At 33.3% G+C, this 17072-nt stretch overlaps 1 protein-coding gene across 1 annotated transcript in view; it reads left to right on the top strand.

The window, feature by feature from the left end:
• Positions 1-17072, top strand: part of COG6 (component of oligomeric golgi complex 6) — an 88922-nt gene that overhangs the window by 64852 nt on the left and 6998 nt on the right. Inside the window, exons 14-18 of the mRNA XM_079136164.1 lie at positions 2155-2286; positions 2591-2758; positions 5826-5933; positions 6746-6799; positions 9545-9624. Of these exons, the coding sequence (XP_078992290.1) occupies positions 2155-2286; positions 2591-2758; positions 5826-5933; positions 6746-6799; positions 9545-9624 (542 nt within the window). The remainder of the gene's footprint in view (positions 1-2154; positions 2287-2590; positions 2759-5825; positions 5934-6745; positions 6800-9544; positions 9625-17072) is intronic.

The raw sequence follows: 17072 nt of genomic DNA, 5'->3' as shown, positions 1-17072 counted from the left end.
TGTGTCTCTTTTTAGGCCAGTTTTTGTTACTAGAGCTCTGTGGTATATTTGAAGTCAGGTATTGTGATGTTTCTAACATTACTCTTTTGGCTTAGAATTGCTTTGGCTATTCTGGATCTTTTATTCTTCCAAATGAATTTTAGTACTGTTTTTTCTAGTTTTGTGAAGAATGTCACTGGTATCTTGATGGAGATTGCATTGAATCTGTATATTACTTTTAGTAGTAGAGTCATTTTAACAATATTAGTTTTGCCTATCCACGAACGTGGAGGTCTTTGCATCTTCTGAGGTCTTCTTTCACGTCCTTGCTTAGATTTATTCCAATGGTTTGGGGTTCTTTTTGTTGTTGCTGTTTTGTTTTTTTAGACTATCATGAATGGAATTGTTTTCCTGATTTCTTTCTCAAAACTGGTATATAGGAAAGCTATTAATTATTTTTTTGTATTTTGATTTTATAACCTGTTTTGCCAAATTTATTAATTCTAGCAGTCTTTTGGTGGAGATTTTTTGAATCTTCTAGGTAAAGGATCATATCTTCGGCAAACAGTGATAATTTGACTTCTTCCTTTTTTGTTTTTATCCCTTTTATTTCTTTCTCTTGCCTAATTGCTCTGGCTAGAATTTCTGGCACAATATTAAATGGGAGTGGTGAAAGTGGATATCCTTGTCTTATCCCACATTTTAAAGGAAGTACTTTCAGTTTTTCCCCATTTACTAAGAGATTTGCTTTGGTTTTTGGCTTTGGGTTTTTCTTATGTATCCTTTTTGATATTGAGGTGGGTTCCTTCTATCCCTAGTTTCTTCAGTGTTTTTATCATGAATGGGCGCTAAGTTTTGCTGAAGGCCTTCTCTGCATCTGTTGATGACTATGTGATTTCTGTCCTTAATTCTTTTTATGTGATGAATTACTTCATTGATTTGCATGTATTAAACCATTCTTCCATCTTTGGGATAAAACCCTCTTGGCTGTAGTGTACAATCTTCTTAATACTGTTGTTAAACACAATTTACTAATAATTTATTAAGAATTTTTGCATTTAAGTTTAATTTTTGCATTTAAGTTTATTTAAGGGCTATGAGTCTGTAAATTTCTTTCCTTGACATGTCCTTATCTGGTTTTGGTATGAATGTGATACTGGCTTCATAGAATGGGAAGTGTAATCTACCTTTTCTTATTTCATAGAGCAATTTGAGGAGTATTGGCATTAATTCTTTGAAGGTTTGGTAAAATTCAGCTGAGAATCCATCTGGTCCTGGGCTTTTTTTAATTGGCTTTTTGTTACTGTTTCTGGTCATTGCTAGTTGTTGGTTTGATTGTGTTTTATGTTCTTTTGTTCAGTTTTGGCAGATCACATTTGTCTAGAAATGTATCCATTTCTTATAGGTTTTCCAATTTATTGGAGTATAAGCTTCCAGAATAGTCCCTAATGATCTGCTGGATGTCTGTGATGTCTTTTTCACCTCTTATTATTAATTTGGATCTTCTCTCTTTTTCTTTTGGTTAGTTTGACTAAGGGCTTATCTATCTTACTTATCTTCTTGAAGAACCAACTCTTCGTTTCATTGATCCTGTGTATTGTATTTTTTATTCTCAGTTTCATTGATTTCCAGAGTCCCAGATTTTAATATTATTGTTGCACTCTTTTTGTGAAGTGATTTGCAAAGTGTATGGCCCATGGACTAGCCTCCTGACACTGCTGGAGCACTTGATGAAGGAGTGATACTTGGACATACTGGACAGATCCTTGTGATTTAGGCCTGAGAAAATAAAGTTTCTCAACTTTATTATAGTTGGGATAGCACTAGTCTGTTTTTTGTTATGAAGTGGGCTAAAAACATATAAACAAAAACAAGGACATTTCACATAACATTAAATATAATTCTCCTATTCAAATGAACACTAATTTTTCCCATAAAATTTTGAGTCTTAGAATCCAAAGTTATATTCATTCTAAGATAATCTGACAAAAAAACATGTTACTTTCTGTGTTGATGAGTATAGTTCAAAATAAGCTACTGATAAATTATAGATTTCTAATGTGTTAGCTAGTGTTTTTTTTATTATGCACATGTATTGTTTTATCATGAACTGGTATGTATACCTAAAAATTTAGTGGAAAGATTAAGGAGTGCATAAAACATTCTTTATTTTAGGTTGAGCTCCCACCACCTGATCTTGGACCAAGTGCTGCACTCAATCAGACACTCATGTTATTGCGTGAAGTTTTGGCATCGCATGATTCCTCAGTCATACCATTGGATGCTCGTCAAGCTGATTTTGTGCAGGTAGTTTGTGAATTCATTTTCAGTGATTGCTTTTTGCTCCTCTGTTGTACATTCTGTTTGAATGCTGGTATTTGTAACTCATATATTTAGATAACCCCTTCCTTCTTGTTGATTCTCTTTTAAAAGTATTGATTCACTCATACCCATTTTTAAAATTACAGTTATTATCATTTACTCTTTTTCTTATGTTTTTCTATAATTTGGCACTTTTCCAATTAGTTTGGTATTAATTCTGAAGTGCCATTAATCCAGGACCATACCACAAATTTGGAAATAAAGAACTGATTTTATTTTGTGTGTGCAGGTTTTGTCTTGTGTATTGGATCCACTGCTCCAGATGTGTACTGTGTCAGCCAGTAATCTGGGCACAGCTGATATGGCCACTTTCATGGTTAATTCACTATATATGATGAAGACAACATTAGCCCTATTTGAATTCACTGATAGACGTCTGGAAATGCTACAGTTTCAGGTAAATTTTGCTATAAATTGACTATTCCTTGTGATGGAATCTTTTTTCTTACTGTGATAGCTTTAAGCTACTAGCTTGGGCAGTTTGACCTAATTCCTATAAATCCCTTGATATAGTGTGGTAGAAGGATGGATACACAGACAACACCACATGTTTACTGTTTTGGTTTTCAACTTTGGAGAAGCCAGAGTATGAAAGGTTAAGATACTTGATTCAGCCCATAGTATAGCATGATAGCATGATTAATTTGAATAGTTATTCACTGCTATATGCAGTCTCAGACTTTGAGCTGTGAATAATATGCTATATTTTTCAAGCTCTGTAGCTAGTGCAGAATGTGTTACAGAGGACAGATATATTTTTATCTGTGTGTAAACCAGTGTTAGGCAAAACATTGTAATTTGTTATACCAGTCGCCCCTCCTATAAGCCAAATGGTATTACTTAGGATTCTGTATGATGACTGAAATAAAGTTATTTGTAAAATTTTCTAAATACTTGAGTTCCAGTTTTACAGTGATATTGATAGATGCAGTGTTAAAAAAAAAAAACAATTATCACAAGTATGAGAACGATTAGGTAGTAGATATAGTAAAAATTTATTCGTTAAAATTTGAGTTTTCTGAGGAATGAGTTTCAATACATCTAAATTTGTGATATTTTCTAATTTTGAATTCCTTCTTTTAAAAGAAATATTTCAAAATTATCTATATTAATGGTTCAACGTTAAGTAATTCTAGAGTTTGTTACAAAAAAACAGTGTACCATCCTCTCCACCCCTATGTCTCTCTTCTATTCTCCTAAAGGACGATCTCTTTCAGTTCTTATATTTACTTCTTTTGGCATTTATATTTGTAACTAAATATTTTGTGTATTGCTACTTGCTGGTTTTTTTTTTTTTTAAGCTTAGATTTAATGTGTTGAATGTATACTCTGGATGATAAAAATTTCTCTGCTTACACATACACACATATAGTAATTGGATATACTAAGAACTTTCCCATCCTTCCAATGTGGTTACAATTTTTGTTTAGACATATTGCATTGAATTATTACAACTGCAAACATGGCTGAGCCATGTAATGAAGAATGATTTTTTTTCCTTTCTTGAATAATTTTTGAATTTTTGTGGAATTACTAACATTTTCTTTAAAATTTTTCACCTTTTTTTCTGTATTTGTCACTGATTCAAACATAAACCTCTGCTATTTTCTAAATCTCTTCTTAAGATGTTCAAATATTTCAGGTGTTCATCAGTTTGCTTTATCACCAGTATCTTTAGTGTTCCATACTCATTTTTTGCATGGTGCATAGTTCTTTGTCTTATTAATTTATTGAGTTTCTTTATTTATTCAGGTTCTCTAGATCCTTGGTTATTTTTTTCCCCCATTAAATGGGGGGAAAAAACATACATTTCAACTTTCTCCCCAGAAATTCTCTCAGTAATATCTTTATTACTAAAGGGGCATTTTCGGTAATTGTTCTATCAGCAGAAATTTCAGATTCCCTTTTCTCCAGCCTCTCTGAGCCGTTTCCTCACTGCCCTTCCAGAATCCACTAGCGGTTTCCTTGAAGGGATGTTCCAAGAGGGCAAGCATACTTTTAATGTTCTGTGGCCAGTGTTGGTCACACAGAGCAGCCCAGGCTCAGTGTGGGAAAGGGCTGTGTAAGTGTGAATACTGGAAGACCTGATTTATTTGGGTTCTCCAATGTAAGTTTTTGTTGGGCTAAGAATTCTTGGTTTTTAGACCTGTTCTATTAATTGTTTATTAGTAATACCTATCATCTTCCAGTATTTCAGGTAAAATGACCAGGCTTAATCTATCCATATTTTTAAAAATGTTTCTTTTTCCATCTTAAACTTGAGAGAGCCATTTCATTTTGAAAATTTAAACTAATCATTTGCTCAGTAAAATTTTTTATTTCTTAAATCATTTCTTCTCCATATTTTTTTTTATTTTATATTTTGAAGTTTCTGCCCTTAGTTGATTTTATATTATGGATGTGTTCTCCAGTTTCTTTTAAATGTCTTCCCCTTAATCTGTTCCTTTATATTTGTTCTGTATTAGTTTCTTCCCTTTTTATTTCAGATTACTGATTTGATTCTTGTTAGTAAATACTCTCTTTTTGACTTTCATTAAATTTTTACATTTGTACATCTTGTTTTTTATTTCCAGTAAGTCTAGTAAGTAAGGGCTCTATGCACCATTAGACATTGACTTTAAATAAACGAAGGTTGTAAGTTCCATAGGGGGAAGAGTACAGCTACTGGGGTGCTTGAACAAGGCAAACACTCAGATAGTGCAGATACCACAGTTGGTAGTGTTCTGTGCCATTAGTAAACAAACTGGTACAACTGGGGGACTTCCCAGTGAGGAGTAGAAGGAAGAGCTCCAGGCATCTTTCTGTGAGGGAATGCTGCCACTGGTGAATCAAGTTTCCCTGTCATTGGCTTCTGCCCCCACTAGCATTAGGAGGGTTCCTGGGAGATAGCACAGAGCTGGGGAGCTCGTGCCACTCATATCTGCTAGGCCGTTTCTGAGCCTGAAATCTTGGACCCGGGTTCATCCTTACCCTTGCTTGTCACAGACCTGCTGGATCCTCAGGATTTCCTCCAGGCTTCTCCAGATGATTTGATTCGTTGAGTCAGTCCAGCAAGGTGAACGGTCAGGAGGCCAAACATACAAAGCCCTTGTCTTCTCAGAATGCTTCGTAAGAATTTTAGTTTACACGGTTGTTGTAGTATTTTGTTTGTTTGTTTGTTTGTTTTCTGCTTATTACCAGCTAAAAGGAGCTAAGAAGCACCCCATTTTCTTTGGTGAGTGGGTAGTCTTGGAATCCACCTAATTGTCCACTCCTTTTGAGTCAGATTTTCTCATCCTTTTGTAGGAGGACTTCCTCTTTGGAGGAAGAAAGGCCTTTTACAGAAGCCATCCCAAGCCTCACGATTGGTGCCATTCCAGGGTGCAGGTCCCTGACGATGAGCTCAGCCTCCGGGGGTCTGCTTCTGTTCTCATCAGTGTTACTCCTCTTTTAAATTGTTTTCCTTCTACTGTCTTTTATTTTAGATTGAAGCACACTTGGACACACTTATAAATGAGCAAGCGTCTTACGTTTTAACTAGAGTAGGCTTGAGTTACATCTATAACACTGTACAGCAACACAAACCTGAACAGGTAAGCACTGGTGTTCTTAATTCAAGAAATAGGCCAGTTTAGAGTGTGTCTTCTGGAAATGAACCCTGGATTTTAATCTTGGCTGTACCTCTGATTAGCTATGTTTTGCTGGGGAGGTGACTTTTCTCTCTGTGTCTGTTTCCTCGCCTGCAGATTAGGGGTTAAAATAGTATCTGTTTCATAGGGCTGTTGTGAAATTGAGATTATGCATGTATCCCTCTTAGATGACTGCCTGAGTGGGATGCCCCAAATAGTATCCTTTCTACTACAAATAGTTTTGGTTAAAAGTAATGAAAATATATAGAAATTAATATCATGAAATGTACAGAGAATATTCATTTTTCAAAGTCCTATGTTGTTATCAGTTAATTTAATGCATAGATTGCTATATAAATAGTAGTTATACTCTTTTTAATTTAACAAATCATTAAAGGAAAGCAGTTTGCTTCTGGAACCAGCATCAAGGTTATACAGTCCCAGTAGAAATATACAAGTGGAAACCAATTCTTCTGGCTTTCTTTATTTTCTAAAATTATCAAAGTGAAACTCTTCAGCCTTCATGTCTTGCTGGCATCTTCTTTTTCTTTCTTATGAATATATGATATTTCCACTATTGATAAGTTTATGTGCTTCTTACTCCCTTAAAATCAGTCCCTGTTCTTACTGAGGCTGAAGAAATGATACTTTAGTTCTTTGGAAATAACTAAACTGCTTCCCAAATTTAGGCAGTCCACTAGTGGACCATATTCCCTAAGTGAACTAAAATTTATGTGCACATTTTTATATCTTCTTTTTGCTTTTTTTTAAAATAGGGCTCTTTAGCCAATATGCCCAATCTGGATTCTGTTGCACTGAAGGCTGCAATGGTAAGTACATAACAAAACATTTCAGCTTCGATTTCCTTAAAAAACACTATTCTGCAGTTTTTGCTATATGATAATTTGGTCCTGGGTGATTATTTTGGTCTCTTGATAAATTGTGTTCACATTGGGTCCAATAACACCAGTTGAGCATATATTCCTTTAACTGATCAGATTAACTGAGAGTTTGCTTTACAGTAACATTCCACCATACCTTAATAGCTTCATCATTACTATTTAGAATTTCTTCATTTACAGAGTATTACTGCTAATCTAATGAAGAAACAAGAATGACAGACATAAAGAAGTGGGGCTATATATCACAGAGTTGCTACTGCTATGATTCCTGGTTTATAGTTCTTGACTTTTCCCTCAGATGATAACTGAAATGGGATTTCAGTTTTAAAACAGAATATTACTCTTGAGCATGGACTTACTGAACCTCCACTTTATTAGCTTCTTTTCAGGTGAAGAGCTTGTTCCTTCCTTTCTGCATGAGTACCACTCTTTGTAGCATGTTTCTCTGTTTTAAGTATATATTTTGCATTTATGTATAACCATCCGTGCTTTTAAGTCATGTAGCACTATTCCTCATACAAAGGATCCCTTTTGGAAACTTTAAATAGTAATACTATTATTAGTAATAATAGCAGCAATGAACAACAGCCACCATTGTCCTTTACTGAGCGTACATAGGTTTTTTCCTGCTTTAACTCCTTAATTCTCATGATAAACCCATTCAGCCCAGCAAGCTGGCCTGCAGTAGGCTTAGCTACTATACTACACCACCTATCCAAGTACTTAAAATACTCACATATACTCACTACTAAGATAACTGAACCTAAAAATAACTAAAGAGCTAAAAAAGACTGAAAATAAAGGGATAGGCTTGCAAGATACCAAACAAATACAAAGAACACAGATGACAATACTTGAGAATTAAGAGCACTAAATAGGAAAGGTAAGGAGCATAATATCATAAAAGACACTACTAATTATAACTTCATGTATCAAATAAAACTAGATCAGTAAAAACTATAAAACTGCAAAGAAAATGTGATATTCAAAAGCTCAAATGGATTTTAGAAAATGAATTTTAGATTCATTACAAAAGACATACATTTCTGAGATTGTATGTAAACTCAACACATAAGTCAGTAATTTCACATCAAGCTATTTATCCTCACACAATGAAGATGTATGTTTAAACAAAGATTAGTAATATTACTTGTAAACTTGTGTTTGCTCCCTGTTTCTCTTTCTGACACATATTCAGTCCATAACATAATCTACAAAATATTTTTAAACCTCATTCAAAATTCTCATATGTCTGGTCTTGCTCTTAGAAACAAGTTGCATGTGTCTCAGAAGAAGCAAAGTCTTTGTTGAGTTTTTTATGTAATCTACGGTTTTATATCTACTGATCATTACCTCCAGCTAAGAGGTTTCAGGAAATCCAAAACTAACCCTGTCTTGCAAGGCCCAGGTTCTCCTCCAACTGCTCTTAACTTAGAGAGTAATAAGAACATCTATCCATTTATCATTTTAACAGTCATTGACTAAGTGTCTGCTATTTTCTAGGCATTATGTTAAGAATTGGCATGAACATGAACATGGTCTAGTAAGCAGTACAGCTGTTACACAGCTAAACAGATGGATGAAGAATACATTAATGTATTATGATAATAATGTGAATTACTTAAGAGATCCAGAATCTGAGAGTCAAGCCGCTCTTCCTGTTGCCAGTAACCAAGTCCTGGTGACTTTGCACTGACTCTCTCAAGTGCCTGCACGCCTCTATCCCTGCTGACCCTGCAGTCTAAAATGCTGCATCAGCTGCCTACTGGGTGCTTCGCTTCTGCTGTCACAGTCCTCCATTCATTCTCCTCTCCATGCCTAATTTAGTTTCTTAAAACTTACATCACATTGCATCTTCACTTAACTTAGGTGGCTTACTAATGCTTTTATGTAGGAGTTTAAGTCCTTTATAAAGTGTGCTATTCCTTTGTGAGCTGATTTCTACTTACCTCGCTAATCTAGCTATTTTCCTTTCCCTCTCACTCCTTCTCTCATGCAGTCAGTCCCCTCTCCGTGAACCCTCCTCCCCACTTACTTAGCTGGTGCTCGTCCTTAAACTCTCACTTCACATGTCCTCTCCTTAGACTTTGCTAAACCCACAGCCTTGGTCCCTGACTTTTACTTTATGATACCTTGGTTTTTCCATCATAGCTTTTAAACCTTGGTTTTTCCATCATAGCTTTTAACACAGTTTGTTTTTATGTAGTATTTACATTATTGTTTAATATCTGTCTTACTAGGCAATAAGGTCTGTGAATCGAGGGATTATCCTCTTAACTATTATATCCCCATTAGCTAGCATAGGACCTTACTAATGGTGGGTACTTGAGAAATACTGGTCGAATGAATGGATTCATGAACAAATGAGCAGATTAACAAATACAGTAGATGCACAGAAGATATACTTGAAATCTGGTAACTTTACTTCTTGTTAAACTTGATGAGAGTGATTAAAATGAATAACTTAGGTTCAGGGTTTTTAAAGAGGTGTTGCTAGTATTGACTCTATTACAAAGTTGGCAGTTAGAATGTTTAAGAAATATGCAAAGAAAAAAATCTAGTTATTTGAAATATGGAATTTTTTCCTAAGACTTAATACTTAAAATCAGTTGTTCTTTATGAAATGTTTGTCAGCAGATCAGTGAACTTTATGTTTTGTGTTCCTCTTTTAAGGTTCAGTTTGATCGTTATCTGTCAGCCCCAGACAACCTGTTAATGCCACAGTTGAACTTTCTCCTAAGTGCTACAGTGAAGTAAGTGGTTTTGTTCTAAATAGTTGCTAAGGATTCACATATTTTTAACCATCAAGTGCTTTTCTTAAAAAAATTATTTTCAGTACTAGGAGATTTGTCTTTGAAGATGTATAGTTTTTGACTTTTTTTTCTGGTCTCAGCACCTAAGGGTTCTGACCTGATACTGTCTGTATTTATTCCTTGCCTGTGTATCTTTCCAAAATTTCCAATTAGTAAATAATTACAATTAATGATTTTGAATTACTCTTACTGTAATTGAAGCTATATAACCATAATACCAAATTCCTTTATATTACAAACATGTCAGAATAATGTTGAATATGTCATGGGAGATTAATAATATATTTATTGCACAATACAGATGATTATTTTACAGACCATTTTGAACCACAGTGCTTTCTTTAAATATATTATAAAATTGTTCAATATCATACACATGCTTCTCCATTTAAGATAGTGATATGTCCTGATAAACCCATCTTATTGAAAATATTGAAAGTCAAAACTCATTTAATCCATTACTGACCATGGCAACTTAGCAGCACAGCACACTGTAGAGTGCCAGTTGTTACCCCTCTTGATCCTGTGGCTGACTGGGAGCTGCTGGCCATTGCTGCTGCCCAGCATCAAAAGAGAGTATTGTTAGCCTGGGAAAAGACCAAAATTCAAAATCTGCAATATGGTTTCTACTGAATGTGTATTGCTTTCTCACCATTATAAAATTGAAAAATAGAATGTCAAATCACTAAAAGTCAAACATCATTAGTGTATTTATCACGAATGGGTTCAGGACAAAGAACTATTTGTTAAAATATTAGAACTACCTAATATTCTGAAGTATCAGAATATTACAGTTAGAAGTAACCAAGAGATCAGTTACTAACTTCCTTAATTTTAAAAAGATTAACAAAATTGTCTACAAGTAGGAATTTAGGCAAAATTATCTATACATTTTTTTCTTTCTGTTGAATAACTGCATTAAGTGCATTAAGTTCTTTTCTAGGGTAAGGTTGATGTAAAAGGCTTTATTCTGTCTTTGCGGATCTTAAGTCTGGTGGGTCAATTAAACATGTAAGCAAATATTTATATTAAAAAACTCAATAAGAAAAGAATCATTGAACATGTATCTGAAAGGGTGTTGCTTACAAAGGTGGTACACTTAACCTTTTGTTATTCTGGAGGGTAGGGCTACAACAGTAAGCAAAGCAAGGAGGCAGAAGAATTGGCAAGGAATGGGATGGACTGTGTTTTCCTGAGACAGGGAATTAGGAAATTCCTTTAATAGGTGAATGGTAAGAGTAAATGAATTTAATGATGTTTTGGTGACTTTTATATTTTATTATCCCAAAAGATTTTATACATACCTATTTAAAGAGCTAAAAGGTTACAAAATGAAACTTCATTATGCCATGGCTCAAACTGTGTGGTTTTCCACAAAAAATTATAAATAAATAGAACGTCATTTATAAAATACCTTAAAATTAAATATAATCTGTGAATGTATTTTTATTCAGAATAATTGAAATCAATATCATTTTGACCACTTATTTTAACTCAGGGATGCTTTGAAAATATATAGCATTTTTTATGCATTCAGCATTAAAACAGATATTCTAATTGTGCATTTTTCACTCTGTCTGTTGATGACATTTCCTTTTATTTCCCCAAATAATTTGTATCCTTATTTCTGCTACTGAATAGGCACTGCATTGTGCATATTTGATATTCTTTATAAAGTATTTGAAATAATAGGACATAACTTTTACTCCATTGAATTTTGAGCCTTTCCAAAATGATGATTTGTTTTTAGGCAAAATTTATTTTATGTTTTTATATTCCTAATTCCTGTCTTTCTATTTGTATTTAATATGTCAGTTGATTCTTTGAAATGTAAAGCATTCTTTTAAAAGCCTGTCTGTTCTGTTAATGCCGTGTTCTGAACTTCTCTTATCCCTATTTTTGCAGTACTTTGGAATACCTATTACTCTTTCCCTTTTTCTGTTAAAGTTTGATTGACTTTCAAAGGAGATTTTGTTTAAGCACCTCAGCTTTAGAATAAACTAATACATAAATTTAAATAACCAGGAGGCAAGACTGTATAGAAAATGAGGGAAAGAATAGGAAAAGAGAATCATTTTAAAGAATTTCTCCTTTCTTCATTTGGATGAATTAGAAAGATGCTCTTCCTTTTTAATGACAAACTCCTATATTCACCTGGTAGTGGTATGAAAACAGAATTTGGATTGCAGAAACCATAATTATGCATATATAAACTGTTCTCAATAAGTCTTCACTTATCGAATCAGAATGATTTCCATGAGTAACAAGAAATTTAAAAAAATGCAGCGCTACCTAAAATGAATATATAAGAATATAGATATGATTTAAGAACTTTCTCATTCAAGATTTTCCTGTTACATATGTTAGAAATAAAGCATATACCTATGAAGGAACCATTCTTTTTGTTATAAAAGAAAGTTTCTTTTTTTTGTAACTAATACCTGTATTCACTATCAGGAGCACTCATGTAAACAGATATAAAAAATTTGGGAATAAAGAAGGGGGCGGGAAAAAGTACCCAGGAAAGAAGAACTTCTGGAAACCTGTAGGCAGAAAAATACCTAGAGCTTAGACAATGCTTTTGAGACCTAAGAAAGCCCAAGCCTTAAAGTAGGGCTAATCTAGTCTCACAGTGAAGGGTATTTTAGATTTATACTAACAAAGCTTAAAACAAGCCTCTAAAGGAGCACGATAATTTTAACTAAGTTAACTGCGTCGAGAACAAAAAGAAGCATTCCTTTAACAACATACAGTCAGCAGTGTGGTTTCCATAATGCTAGGTATACAATCAAAATTATTTCGGAGGATAAGCAAGGAAATATGAACCAATACTGGAAAAAAAAATCAGTTACTAGAAATAAACTCACAAGTGATGCCTATAGAATTACCAGATGTTTAAAGGAGCTATTAAAAATGTGGTTGGGCTGGGGCTGTAGCTCAGTGGTAGAGCACTTGCCTCGAATGTGTGAGGCACTGGGTTTGATCCTCAGCACCACATAAAAACAATAAATGAATAAGTAAAGATATTTTTTAAAATATCATCAAGATTTTAAAGGTAATCATTATTTTGAGAGACTAAATAGGGATTTTATAAAATGAGAATTTTAAACTTGAAAAATATAGTATCTAAAATGAAAAATTCACTGGATGTGCTTGAGAACCAGCCAGATACTCCTGAAGGAAAGATCAGTTAACTTGAAGAGAAGACGGGAGAAAGATCCGTTAACTTGAAGAGAGGACAAGAGAAAGATCCAAGCACAGAATCGTTTAGAAAATCTAAATTCAGAAATTGTGAAATTATGAAATAATATTAAGTAGGGGGTGAAGGTAATGGGAAAGACAATAGAAAGAATCAGACATAACTTTCCTGTGTTCACATATGAATATATGACCATTGTAACTCCATATCATGTACAACCATAAAAATGGGAAATCACATATGTATATGTGATGTCAAAATATATTCTACTGTCATGAGTAACTAAAAAGAACAAATAAAAAAATTTAGAAAGAATATTAATTAATCTCATATAGATGTGTATATAAAAATTGAAAAATCATATTGATTGAAACAAAATTTTGAAAAAATGAGTTTTCTTCAAATGTGATGGAAAGCATGAATCTACATAGCCTAAAAGCAAAATAAATCCCATCAGAGAAAACTACCAAGCATGCCATAATCAAATTATTGAAAACCAATGATAAAAGGAAAAATCTGAAGAGCAAACAGAGGAAGAGAGCAGGGAGCAATGGTAAATATTACTACCAACTTTTTGTTGGAAACAATGTTAAACTAGAAAATAATTGATATTATCTTTAAAAAGGAAAAAGAAATCTACTGTCAACCTTGATTGCATGTTCACCAAAAGTATCTTTAAGGTAAAAATGTAAGCTCAGTGGTATAGGATTTACCTTTACCACTGTAAGTAACCATTTAAGAACAAAGTAACCCAAAAAGAAAGCAAGGTTGGCAGGCAATATTAACAGACAAAATTGAATTCAAGGTGAATATAATTAAAAGGCCAAAAAAATTTTGTTAATAAAAATTACACAAAATCTTAAGTATAAAGCCTTTCAGATATAAAAAATTCTTAATAAAGATAGCAAACTAAACATGCCACTGTATTAAAAGGCAACTATATCGTGGCCAAAGGATACAAAGAAAAAAATCTTAATTTAACTTAATTATACAAACACAGTTGGAAAAGAATATCATGTGACCAGGTTGGAGCATTGAAAATATACAACAGACATCACACCTATGAGGAAACTTTAAAAACATTTTCACTAAACTTCACAATATGTCAGACTATCACATCTGTTTACCTTGAGTAGTCATTATAATCAGGTCAGTCATTAACTATTAAAAAGAATGAAAATTATTAATTTTAGCTGTTTAGCAAAAAGCAAAATGAGGCATATAATTGTTAAACTAACAGAACTAAAATAGAGTTGTTACGTGACCAGATTCAAAATTAACATATAAAAATTAATACATTTTCTATATACCGACAAATATTTAGTTAGAACAAGTAATGAAAATAAAAACTCTTATCGTAATAGCCATAGTATTGCTTTCTAGAAATGAGCACATAAACATAGCCAGAAAATTTTATGAAGAAGTCAGAAAACTTCATTGGAAATTTTTAGAGAAGATCTGAATAATAGGCATACTGTATTCATAAACCGGAAAATTTATTAGTGGACTAGGTAAATCTACAAATTCAGCATGACTCCAATCAAAATTCCCATGTTAAATTTACTATGTTATTGAATATTTTGTTTAATATTTGTCTTCAAAGAAGTATGTAAGAGGGGCCTTGATCATTTTTTAACATTACTGAATTCACACTGATTCACCGTAGCATCATCTGTACCTCAGTGATCACCTCAAGTTTCCAAACCATTTTCTAGTTTCACCCTTTCCTTGTCCACCATTAGCTAACGAACCTCTACAATCATTTGAAACACCTTAGCCAGTAATCCTTTGATGAACTACTTAATTTAATCCTCCCAGTTAATTCTATAAGTTAGGATTTCCCATTTTATGGAAGAGGACCTTACTTAGAAAGGTTGGACAGTGGAACCAAGATCCAGCAATTACTAAGAAGCAGTGCTGAGATTTGAATCAATTATTTCTGATTTCTGGTCACTTCAATATTGTTCTAAATATTTTAAAATTTTTGTTGATGCATAATAATTACACGTAATAGTGGGATTTGTTGTGATATACTCATACATGCACGTAACAATTTGGTCAGTTTTATTTCCTAATACCTCCCCCTCTTCCTCTTCTGTCCTTGATCTTCCTCCCCTACACTGTTTGTCTCCCTTCTGCTTTCATGAGAGATTGGTTTTTTCCTTTTTCCTCTCTAGTTTTCAAGAGAGAAAATATATAACCCTTGATTTTGTGAGTCTAATATTTCTCCGGTTCCATCTATTGTTATGCAGATGACATAATTTCATTCTTAAGATGAATAAACTCTACTGTGTATATATATTGCATTTGTATCACCCATTCATCTGTTGAGGGGCTCCTCGGCTGGTTTATAACTTGACTGTTATGAGTTTCACTGCTGTAAACATTGGAATGCATGTATCTCTGTGTTGACTTAATTCTTTTGAATAAATACCAAGGAGTGGCATAGCTGGATTCTAGGTTGTTCCATTGCTAGTCTTTTAAGGAATCTCTATACTGATATCTGTAGATGTACTAAGTTAGAGTCCCACCAATGGTGTTTCTTTTCCTCTACTACCTTATCAGCATTTATTATTATTTGTATTCTTGATAATTGCCATTCTAATTGGGGAGAGATGACATTTTGGTGTGGTTTAATTTGCATTTCTCTTATTGCTAAAGATGTAGAGGGCTTTTTCATGTATTTGTTGGCCATTTGTACTTCTTTTGAGAAATGTCTGTTTAGTTTAGTTGCTCATTTAATGAATTTGATTCTTTGGGTATTTTTTTGTATTTTTTATATAGTCTGAATATTATTCACTCTTTTTGTTCAGAATTGCTTTGGCTGTTCTGGGTCTTTTATTCTTCCATATGAACTTTAGGACTATGTTTCTGAAGTTCTCTGAAGAATTTCATTGGTCTTTTGATGAGGGTTACATTGAATATGCACATCTTTTTTGTTAGTGTGGCCATTTTTACAGTGTTTATTCTGCCTGTCCGTGAGGGAGGTCTTTCCATCTTCTAGTGTCTTCTGTTTCTTTTTTCAGCATTCTGTAATTTTCATTGGTTAGATTTATTCCTAGTTTTTTTTTTTTATGCTATTGTGAATGGAATTGTTTTCCTGATTTCTTTTTCAGCAGACTCATTATTAGTATATAGAAAAACTATTGTAATTTTTATATGTTGATTTTGTATCTTGCTGCTTTGTTGAATTTATTATCAGGTCTGGAAGTCTTCTGATACAGTTGCAGTCTATTTAGACTGTACTGTATTTTTGTTAACCCTTTCTAAAATGTTGATAGCATTTTATTATATTTTTAAAGGATGCTGAAAGATGTGTGGCATGTGCGATAGATAATACTTATGTAAGATATGTTCCTTAGACTCACATGAAACGTGCATGCATTTCATTTTGACTAATAGAAAGCTGATCAGGGGTGAAAAACTGACCCGACCCATTGTGACACTTTTAATGTTTATATTGTGATAAAAAGATAACATTTAATCAGTCCATTATTCATAAGTATATTGTCATCTTTTCTTCTTGAATTTTCAGCCTTGCACTGTTGACACCTTTTTTTCTGTGACACGTTTGATTGCACTCCTAAATGTGGTGCTGTAATAAAGCTCAATTTTAGTGATAACAGAACCTGAATGTTGAAATAAGCTATTTTTAGAATTGCTGGGATTTGTGGTAATGATGAAAGTTGTATCATGTTGTTATGGCAACCAAAAACCCTGAAGTACTGATTAATGACAAGCTCACTGATTCTGGAAGTAAGCACTTCATTTCTTAGCTCAGTGCTTTAAATAATTATTTAAAATAGACTTAATTTCTGTGAACTTATTTTAAAATGAGAATGATTTCTCCATATGATATTAGATTAGTCTTTTTTTTTTTTTTTTGGGTGCTGGGGATCGAACCCAGGGCCTTGTGCTTGCAAGGCAAGCACTCTACCGACTGAGCTATCTCCCCAGCCCCTAGATTAGTCTTTTGAAACATATAACACTAAGTTGTTACAGCATTGTGACATTTGTACTTGGACAAATAGGATTTCTCAATGTCAGTATTCTAATGCACAAGTAACTAAAAAATGTTGTCCTTCTGTAATTTTGTGTAGAAAGCTGATCTCCTTCAATTCCTTTTTCTTTTCTCTAATAGTAAATTAACTAGATGATTATTATATTTGTTATATGCTACACTGGTTTA

This window comes from Sciurus vulgaris (assembly GCF_902686455.1).
Source record: "Sciurus vulgaris genome assembly, chromosome: 4".
Taxonomy (NCBI): Eukaryota; Metazoa; Chordata; class Mammalia; order Rodentia; family Sciuridae; genus Sciurus; species Sciurus vulgaris.
The sequence above is the reverse complement of the archived record's forward strand: the minus strand, read 5'-3'. Positions and strand labels throughout refer to the sequence as shown.